Source organism: Thamnophis elegans, chromosome 4 (genome assembly GCF_009769535.1).
Source record: "Thamnophis elegans isolate rThaEle1 chromosome 4, rThaEle1.pri, whole genome shotgun sequence".
NCBI lineage: Eukaryota > Metazoa > Chordata > Lepidosauria > Squamata > Colubridae > Thamnophis > Thamnophis elegans.
The window spans coordinates 115,505,741-115,516,341 of record NC_045544.1 but is presented as its reverse complement, the minus strand read 5'-3'; the positions used below and the strand labels follow the sequence as shown (position 1 = coordinate 115,516,341).

The following is a 10,601-nucleotide window of genomic DNA, read 5'->3' as shown; positions in this document are numbered from 1 at the left end:
GTGAGGTACTAATACCACTCTATAAAGCCTTAGTAAGGACACACCTAGAGTACTGCATCCAGTTTTGGTCTATAAAAAAAAAGACATTGAGACTATCCACTATAAAAAAAGACATTGAGACTCAGTGCAGAGAAGAGCAACCAGGATGATTAGGGGACTGGAGGCTAAAACAAATGATGAACGGTTGCAGTAACTGGGCATGGCTAGTCTAGTGAAGAGAAGGACCAGGGGAGACGTGATAGCAGTGCTCCAATATTTGAGGGGCTGCCACAGAGAGGAAGGGGTCAAGCTATTTTCCAAAGCACCTGAAAGCCGGACAAGGAATAATGAATGGAAACTGACCAAGGAGAGATTCAACCTGGAAATTTTCTGACAGAACAATCAACCCATGGAACAGAAGAAGTTGCTTTGGAAGTCGTGGGGGCTTCATCACTTGAGACTTTCAAGAAGAAATTAGACTGCCATTTGCCAGAAATGGTGTAGGGTCTCCTGCTTGAGGGGGTGGGTTGGACTAGATTACTATAAGGTCCCTTACAACTGTTAATCTGTCGCTTTAGAAGGTGCCTAAAAAGCTGGATTTGGACTCAGATCAACAGGGTTGTGCCTGGATACCTGCTGAAGATGATCCAAGAAACCGAGCCATTCTTACTCATTGGCCTGTGACACAGAGCTACATCGCCTCTGAATAAGGAAACTTCGCCTTTGATTTTCATGTCTTAACAGCTCCTGGTCGAGGCATGTCTGTTTATTTTTTTGACGTTCCTTACATCACTTGTCATGATGTAAGGAACGTCAAAGTCTCAGAGAGACAGAGTCTCAGTCACCCAGGTCATGGTTGTCCCAAAGGTGCTTTTTTTCAAGAGGCAACTGGACTTTCTAGTTTTTCTTTGAAGACATTTCACTTTTCATCCAAGAAGCTTCTTCAGCTCTGACTTCCATTCCCCACCATCCAGTCAAACCCAAAGAAGCTTCTTGGATGACAAGTGAAATGTCTTCAAAGAAAAACCAGAAATCCAGTTGCCTCTTGAAAAAAGCAGCTTTGGGACATTCATTGTTATGTTTATGTATTGTAGGGAGTAACCCTTTAAGAGCTGTATGCAATGAACTTTCATTTTAATGTATACTGATTAGTGTAAATTTAGAGTGACAATAACCTAAGTATAAGATTGACTCTAAATTCTATTCTTTTTTTAAAAAGCTGGACATGAAAGCAAGACTTGCTCCCTTGGGCTACTCTCCCATGTCCTTTGTTGTGCAGTCACTAAAGCGTGTCCGACTTGGACCATGAGACTTCAGGCCTCCCCATCCACCAGTCTCCCGGAGTTTGCCCAAATTCACGTTCATTGCATCAATGATAGTCATTCTCTGTAGGCCCCTTCTCCTTATTGCCTTCCATCTTTCCCAACGTCAAGGTCTTTTCCAATAAGTCCTCTCTTCTCATTGGATGGCCAAAATGTTTCAGCTTCAATATCTGTCCTTCCAAAGAACAGGCAGGGTTGAACTCCTTTAGCACTGCATAAACAAGTAAAGGTGTACGAGCAAAGAGGCCTAAAGGAAGGTGCATTAAAAAGCTTGTATGGGTGATATTTGGCTTGACTCTCTCTAATCACTTCCTTCTATAATAGACTCCAACTTGCAGAATTACAATTTGGTTCAGCAAAACTGGTAAGATCTGTGGTTAATTAGTCAAGAGAGAGCCCTCACTGGGGAAGGGGACCCTCCAGAGATGTATTGGAAGTCTCAAAGCAGCGTATGTGCAATAGCGTACTTGTGGGTTACCCAAGATCTCTGCATTCAGATTAATATTATACAAATCCCATAACTGCTGTATTTTATCACTCTCCCTGAATTGATTAAAATTATTTTTAAAGCAAGCATTAGGGGCAACCATTGCTCCAGCTTCTAATAGAAAATTCCAGCTCAGTTGAGCTCTGTATAAAATACCTTCATTGTCTTAACTTCCACCACTGAGTTTCATTCAATCATCCTGCATTTAAGGATTTATGAAAGGAAAAATGTTATTCACTATGACTGTATAATTTTTCCTCTGTATCTCTGTCATGTCTTTTTTCTGCTTTATATCACTCAAAGGTCCCCATACAGGAATTTCTCTAGGCTCCTGAATGTATTACATGTAGTCCTTGATTTATGACCAAAATTGAGCCCAGAATTTGTTCCTAGTGAGACATGTGTTAAGTGAGTTTTGCCTCATTTTATGACTTTTTGTCACATTTGCTAAGTGAATCACGGTAGTTGTTAAATTAGTAACTTGGTTGTTAAGTGAATCTGGCTTCCCCATTAACTTTGCTTGTCAGGTCTCAAAAGATGATTATGTATCCCGGGACACTGCAACTGTCATTAATATGAACCATTTGTCAATCATCTGGATTTTGATAATGTGACCAAGGGAATGCTACAATGGTCTAAGTGTAAAAAAATGGTAATAAGTCACTTTTTTCAGTGCTGTTGTAACTTTGAACAGTCGCTAAATGAACTGTTATAAGTCGAGGGCTACCTGTATCTAGCTTATTCTTATGATTCACCTTTGTTTAGGTATTAAGCACATCTCATAATATGGCTTTTGCTTATACTATGATCATCAGTCTTCAAGCTGTGGCCACAGTTTTAATTGCATGATGTTGCTGCTGTCAGAGCTGTTCTTACAAGCAATAGACAAATTGGCATTTGTAAACGTAGAATGCTATTCAAATAATATTTAGGCACAGTGAGCTCTAAAGGAAAGGGTCCTCCCTCCCTATCTAGCAGTCCTCAGTTTCTTGGCCACCAAAAAGAAAAAAAATTCATAAGAAACTAGAAAAGGGCCTGTCAAAGTGAGGGACTATTGGTCTGCTCAGAATTGCCATGTTCATCTGATTCATCATAGGTTTGGTGCTTCAGGACTTGGTGCACTGAACTTTTTGCAGCAACCGTATTTATCCATTCAAGTGGAAATGGGGGTTATGGCACACACATCAGGACAGATTTTAACCACACAAATTTATTTTAAATAAAATGCAACACAGATGCAGGCTTTGCACACCAGTGTCTGATTGAACAGGCAATGCAAACAGGGAGTGGGTCAAGGCAGAGTCTGTGTGGCAAACTTATCCAAACAGCATGAAACTAAACCTTGGTAGGGTCAGAACGATAAGTGAAGATCAAATGTCTGAGCCCTTCCCAATAGCAGGCTCAATTGTAACCTGTGGTGTTTGTGGAAAACAGAACATTGTTGGGGAGGTTCCCTTCATGCTTCTTTTCCAAACAACAGCGCTGCCATGTTCCAAAATTATCTCCCATAAAACCCCCAAAAGAAAAAGCCACCATCTAGTAAATTCTCTTCTTCTTGGGCCTACCTGATATATCAAGTAGAGTGGCTGGAATACTCATATTCTCAGCAGCATTATTAAAATCCCCCCTACCCCCAAATAAATATTCCAGTCCATTCTCTTCTCCCTCCCCCTGCACCCACCCACTGAGCGAGCTTCCAGTACTGAGCTTGGCCTTTAGGCTTACATGCTCCCAAATTTTCTGAAGCCAGGAGGGGTGCCAGAGCTTGGCTCAGCATGAATATGACAGGCAAAGTGCTAGTGAAATCCAGTACGGAAAAATATACAAAGAATTTGTCTCTCAATATAATACAAGGGATTGCAGCACTCACACCCAAGACAACTGAAATCAATAAATAGAGGTATATGGGATGGACCAGGAGAAGAAGGAAAAGGAGCCAGGCCACCAATCTAGGAATTTTGCCCCACTACAAGGTATTTATAGTGCTGATCTTCGCCACCTACTGATGCCTTTTTTTACCATGTAGCTCTGGGCTTCCTGTGGGCTCTGCGCAACATACAGAAACCGCCTCTTGTCGGTAGAAAACCTGTTATAATGTGTGACTGTGGAGGATGAGGCTGTACAATGCAAAACCTTAAATGTCCATGGTAAGTGAGGAGCATGGGTGATCTGTCATGGCCAGACAGAGAGAAACCAAGTGTGCTTTCACACAGCTAATATTCATCCTGATCTTCTGGATGTTGCTCCTCCAGTTCATCGTCCTCTGGAGGGGCAAAGCCTTCCTGTAAGAACATAGTGAGAAATAGTGAGATGATCGTAACTATATAGTGTGTTCTCTCTCTAGCCATGCATACAAACCACATGGCTCATGCTTCAGACATTGATAAACCAAGCCCCAAACTCAACTCCCTGAAAATAGTGATCAAGGCTGGGTCCCATTGTGCACTGACCTCTGTGGCATACAGGATGCTTATAATGCCTGAAATGATGGGGCTGTTCTCACTCTCGTGCTCCTGGCAGATCAGCTCAATGTCCCGCAGTTTGCTAAAGTAGAAGTCACGCTCTTTCTCCAGCCCATCCACTGTCAGTTTCAAATCCATCAACTATCGAAATGAAGACAACCAACAAAAATTGAACAAGAGAATGAGTATCGTAATGATAGCCCTGATACGTGTCATTCATCAACTCATATCCAGCACACCGGGCAAGCAAACTCTGCAACTGAGAGGTACTCAACCATTATAGCACCAATGTCTGGGCATAAAGTACTTGTTAAGTGGTGTGTATAAGCAGCAAGAGCCTTTGGAAGCAATTGCAGTTCATTGGGAGGAGTTTTCTATTCTGAAAAAGAAAAACATTACTCATTTTGTAGACAACTAATTTTTTTCCTGAAGTTCTTAGATATGGGGCAGAGGAAATGATGTTTTATACTAGGTTACACAACAGGATCTGCTTTAAGAAAACATCAAGCCTCCCAAATCTTCAGAATGTTACAGGTTATATATATAACCTGTATCTCCCATAAAACCCCCAAAAGAGATTGGGAAGAAATCTAAGTTCTAGCTGCCTTTTTTATGGCCACAACTGTATGGTATTAACTACTCCCCTCTTAAGTATAGCTCAAAACACAACAAGATGCTCCCTATCTAACAATTCAGTTTCTGCCACATTATTTCACTAAAGCAACTGGAAAACTAAAGCAAACTAATACAGCATATTTGTAAATTGATTCTAAAAGCAACTGGACTTCAAAACACCACTTACACTGCTTTAATGACTCCTATTTTAATGTGGAAATGAAAAGTTCCTTTCATCTAGAATGAAAGAATGGTAGAGAATAGCCAAAGAAAAGTAGCCAAACAAAATTTAAGACAGCTTGAATGATGCATTTGGTTCCTGACTGAAAAGATTAAGAATTCTCCTGGAAGAATAAATCTCATATGTTATAAATCAGGGGTCCTCAAACTTTTTAAACAGGAGACCAATTCACGGTCCCTCAGACTGTTTGGGGGCCGGACCAGCTGGGTGATCATGGCTAGGTGATCATGTGACTGGGTGGGCGTGGCCAACAGAGCAGTCCATTAAACAATACACACAAATTAAACTTAGATTTGTTGTGCCCCTGGGGGTGGAAAGCAGGTTAGTGAAGGGATGTGGTGCCATGTCTGTCTGTCTGTCTCCTCGGCCTCCAGAACGTGGATGGGAGCTGGCGGGTAGATGGGGTGATGTGGGCGGGGCAGTCTTGTGGCCCCACGGATGCTGGATTAATGGTTTAGACTGGCTGTAGTTTGAGGACCCCTGCTATAAATGTGTGCATGGAGGAAACATGGTGAAATGTCCCGATTACCATATAAGCAAGGAGAATCTGGATTTTGATCACTGCCAGACACTAGATCAGGGGTTCCCAACCTTTTCTATATCCTGCATCCCTAGAATGCCTCGGATATATTCTTGCACCCCTTTTAAAAGTAAATAATGAAATGCATATAATTATGCATCAACACTATCGTTTTGAAACTTCTAAACCCAAGTTTTTGCACCCCCTGAAATATCATCTTGCACCCCCAGTTGGGAACCCCTGTACTAGATTGATGCAATCACTAAACTGACTAGAATAGCTTGGGCAGTTCATCATATTGTGATAACCCAACTAATTTTTTTCTGTTAACATGAACCTGGGCATAATATTAATTATTATAATTAAATGTATTGGCTGCCCAGTTGGGCAACCTACAAAACTAAAGCAAACATAAAAACAGCTAAAATATTTTGTCATAATATGACTGATTTATTTGTACATAGCATGCTATGTAAACAAATGTATTTCATTAATTCATATTTGGCACATTGTGTGAGCTCAGCCAAAATTTACTGTGTGCCAATTACTATCTGTATCATGACTATATAATAGATGTTACAGCCACTTCAAGCAACTGGATAGATTGGAATTTTGAATCATAAAATGGCAGCCAGTGGGAAAGTCTCAGATTGACACAAATAAAAGGTTGATGATTTATGTCTTCTTAGAAATCACTTAGGCAGCAAGATACCAAACACAGGTCTGCGACTAAAAAGCTGTTTGATTATTTTCATCCAATTTCCATGTATTTTGGTGTGCTGAAAACAAATAAAATATTGAAAAAACTCCTAGATGTCATGATTTGCCACAACATGCAAAATTGTCTTCAAAAATTTTTTTTTAAAAATTTTTGGTATTTTTTTGTATTATGGGTTTTTAACCAAATTTAAAGTCCAAATTACTATTAATTAATTCACATAAGTGCATTTAAGATATAAAATGCCAAAAAACCCTTAAAGAGTTTGTCCGAGTTAATGTAAAAAAATATAGCACTGTAAATCTGATGGTCAGCAATATATACATAAGCTGAGCAAGTTTTAAGTCTGTGCTTCTAATGGTAGAAGGGGTTAATCTTCCCTGAAGAATCCAGTGGGAGGGAGACACAGGGCAGATAGCAGCATCTCCGGTCAGTGCAGGGGGCGTGGCCAGCACTGTGACATCTTGTGTGCAGACACAGAGCTGCTCTCTCCTGCATGCCACACTTGTGCACGAATCAACATCAGGTTCTTGATTCTAGGCTGTTCACATTTTTTCATCGCAATTCATGTTAGCTTGTCATTCTTCAACTGTTATGTTATGGCTCCGCTAAAGTGTATTAATTCGCCAGGCAGTTTCTGTTTCATCTGTGGTGAAGCAACAGCAGAATATTATAGACTTTGTGAAAAAAGTATACTTTGCATACTTTGGACTAAAAATTGGAGATCAAGATAAAGTTTGGGCGTTTCATAAAGTGTGCAAACAGTGTGTTGAGGACCTCCGAAACTGGTTCAAGGGTAAGAAAAAATCTTTCTGTTATGGGATTCCTATGGTATGGCAAGAGCAAAAGAACCATAGTGATGACTGTCACTTTTGTTCATGCGATGTGAGAGAGTTTAATTCCAAATGGAAGCATTCCATTTCATACACCAATCTTCACTCAGCAATTCGTCCCATCCCGCATGGCACAGATATACCAGTACCCAAGCCCCCTGCTACCTTGGAAGAGATACCTAGCTCCAATGACGTCATATCTGAACCAGATGATGAATCAAGTTCTGACTTTGAAGATGATACAAGACCAAAATTGTTTTCTCAGGAGGAGATGAATGATTTGGTAAGAGACTTGAATCTTCACAAAGATGCCACTGAGTTACTCGGATCAAGGCTGAAAAGCAGGAATTTATTGTTGCCAGGAGTGTCATCTTCATGGTTCAGACATTGTGAAAAGGAGCTTGTTCCTTACTTCGCCCAGGAAGACAAGTTTGTTTATTGCATCAATGTCGAAGGTCTGATGGGTCAATTTAAAATCCAATATGATTCAGAGCAATGGCGTCTTTTTATAGATTCTTCAAAAAGAAGTCTCAGAGCAGTTTTACTCTACAACGTTTTTTACGCTTCCATACTTGTAGGTCATTCCGTACACTTGAAGGAAACCTACGAGAACTTGGAATTGGTTCTTCGTAAACTTAAATATGAAGAACATGGTTGGCAAGTGTGTGGGGACTTGAAGGTCTTGTGCATGCTGCTCGGGCAACAAGCTGGGTATACCAAATACCCTTGTTTTCTGTGTCTATGGCACAGTCGAAACCAACAAAATCATTGGACCAAGAAGAGTTGGCAGCCGAGGGTGCTAACTGCCGGTGAAAAAAATGTCCTCCGAGAAACTTTGGTACCTTCCCATAAAGTTTTTCTACCACCTCTCCACATAAAATTGGGATTGATGAAGCAATTCGTAAAATCACTTCCAAGAGATGGAGAATGCTTCAAATACTTGGTCACCAAGTTTCCATGCCTGTCGGAGGCAAAATTGAAGGAAGGTGTGTTCGTCGGACCAGACATTAGGCGGCTTATAGTTGATCAAGAGTTTGTCAATACCATGACGGATCCACAAAAAGAAGGGTGGATTGCATTTAAAGAAGTCGTACAGAATTTTTAGGCAATAACAAAGATCCTCACTACAAAAAGATCGTCGGAAGAATGCTGAAAGTATTTCAAGCTTTAGATTGCCTGATGAGTTCGAAAGTGCATTTCCTCCAGTCCCACCTTGACTACTTTCATGAAAATTTAGGAGCTGTGAGTGAGGAACAAGGTGAACGATTCCACCAAGACATTAAAGAGATGGAAAGGAGATACCAGGGAAAATGGAGCATTACAATGATGGCACACTACTGTTGGATGCTTCAGAGAGACATTCCAGATGCTACTCACAAGTGTAAATGCACCAAAAGGAGCCTCACAAGGAAGAAGAATCGAGTTTAATGTGTGTAGGTGAGCTCATTTCAGGTCAAAAAAGGATTTTCATGAAAATATTGTAATAAAACTTTAATTTTATAAGTCTATTTCCATTTATTTTGAGGTATTGCCTTATTTAACATAGTTACCTAAATTGTCAGGAAATGTGATGTCCTATGACAAAATGGAGATCATTTTCGGATTCAGCACTCCAAAAAACATAAAGATTATGTGAATAACCAAAACAGCTCTCGAAAAATTTTTTTTGCAGACCTGTGTATAGTGTGTTTCTGCCAAATCTTTGTACTTCCCTCCATCTATTCTACAGCATAAAGCTGTTGGGAGAACAAAAAGAGGGCAGAATGAGCTGGAGAATCTTCAATCAAACCCAGCCTTTATCAACTTAGTGTCCTGTAGATGTATACACATTCGTTTATTTAAATAAATTGGCCACCCAACTCCAGTGGACCTTTGGCAGTGTACAAAACTAGAAAAGTTAAAAACATAACTTCAGATAGGTAGTCCATAATAAAATAATCTGGTAAATAAAAATCAACAAAACAACACAGGGACTTAAACAAATAATAAATATCAACCCCAGTCCTGGGACCAAAGTCACATTTTCAAAGTTTTACAGAGCCCTAGTAGAGAGCATGCCATCCTGGTCTTGTGTATGTGGTGATGGGTGGGGTGGGGAGGGGAGGGGGATATTGCTCCAGAAGGTGGAAGCTTCAACTTTACTTCAGAGTAAGAGATCCTTCTTCAGAGTGTGAATCAGGATGAATTTCCTAAGGAAAAAGCAAGCCTACTTCCACCACACACACCCCAGCAGAGCAAGAGGCAGACCTCCTCCAGTTTGTGTAATGAACAAGATAATAATGAATGCAGGAAAGATCTTTGTAAATATTGGGGTTGCCAAAGGAAGAAATTCTATTTTTTCTTCTTTTTGCCCCACCTGTTGGTTAAGCTCCAGGATCTGGGCATCAGCTTCACTGCCCCCATTCCGGGCCAAAGGAGGATTTTTCCGTACAATATTGCTGGGAGTGACGTTCATTCGGGTTGGATTCTGTATGTTCTTGGGACCTGTTGGGGAGGTTCTCTGTGGAACTTTATGAAGTTAAAAAAAAGAAGAAGAAGCTTTAGTCTATGTCCTCTCATCAAGGGGCCCACCCACCATTGCTGAGCCAGGCCAAATGAAAGCCCAAGACATAATGAATGAGCTTATATGCACAGCTAGAGTCCCAGTGCTTTCCTGCTAAGACTTTCTGGACACAGAAAGAGTTCTTGGGCTTAATCGTTCCAGAGAAAGACAGACTCTGGAGAAACCAGGTGTTAAGCCTTCCTACTTATGAACACAATTCAAACAAAGATGGCAGCAGCATAAAGCTCCATGCAGCTTTCCCTCAGCCGGTTGCAAAGCCATCCCAGCATGTGCTGCTGCCCTTCTACAGCAAAGCAAGCAAGCCCAGCTGGGGAGAGACATGCAGAACCAGGAGGTAGCCTTTGGAACCCACTCCCTTCTCAAACAGTCAAGATGGGCATCTTTACCACTCTATCTGGCGCCTCTAGTTCAATGTTCCTCAGGCTTGGCAACTTTCAGAGTTGTGGACTTCAACTCTCAGAATTCCCCAGCCAGCCATGCTGGCTGGGAAATCCTGGGAGTTGAAGTCTACACCTCTGAAAGTTGCCAAGGCTGAGGAACACTGTTCTAGTTCTTTCCTGTGGAACTTTCTGCTCTTTGTGGCTTACCTCAATGAGCAGGTAACTCATCTCCCTCTTGAGCAGGAGATCCAGTTAGAAGAAAGTTAATTATCAGATCCCTCATTGTTCTAGGATCCAATCTGGGTTGATCAACAAGATGACAGGTTTAGTCGGACTTGTGCTGGAGCCCACCCGCAGGGAACTTCTCTCTACCAGAATGTGTGCTTTGGGCTATTCTCTGTGTAGTTATTTATGTGGTGCCTGATTGTGTGTGGCTTTTTAATTGTTTATTGGAGTGTTGATGGCCGACTATTAAGTTGTT

The 10,601-nt window shown here is 41.1% G+C and overlaps 1 protein-coding gene across 2 annotated transcripts in view; it reads right to left on the bottom strand.

Moving 5' to 3' along the window:
• Positions 1-2,982: 2,982 nt before the first annotated feature.
• Positions 2,983-10,601, bottom strand: part of MAPRE3 (microtubule associated protein RP/EB family member 3) — a 36,493-nt gene continuing 28,874 nt past the window's right edge. For both annotated transcript variants that reach the window (XM_032215903.1, XM_032215902.1), the window contains exons 5-7: positions 9,534-9,685; positions 4,239-4,391; positions 2,983-4,070 (exon numbers count right to left, since the gene is read on the bottom strand). In XM_032215903.1, coding sequence (XP_032071794.1) covers positions 4,002-4,070; positions 4,239-4,391; positions 9,534-9,685 — 374 coding nt within the window. In that variant the 3' untranslated portion in view covers positions 2,983-4,001. The remainder of the gene's footprint in view (positions 4,071-4,238; positions 4,392-9,533; positions 9,686-10,601) is intronic.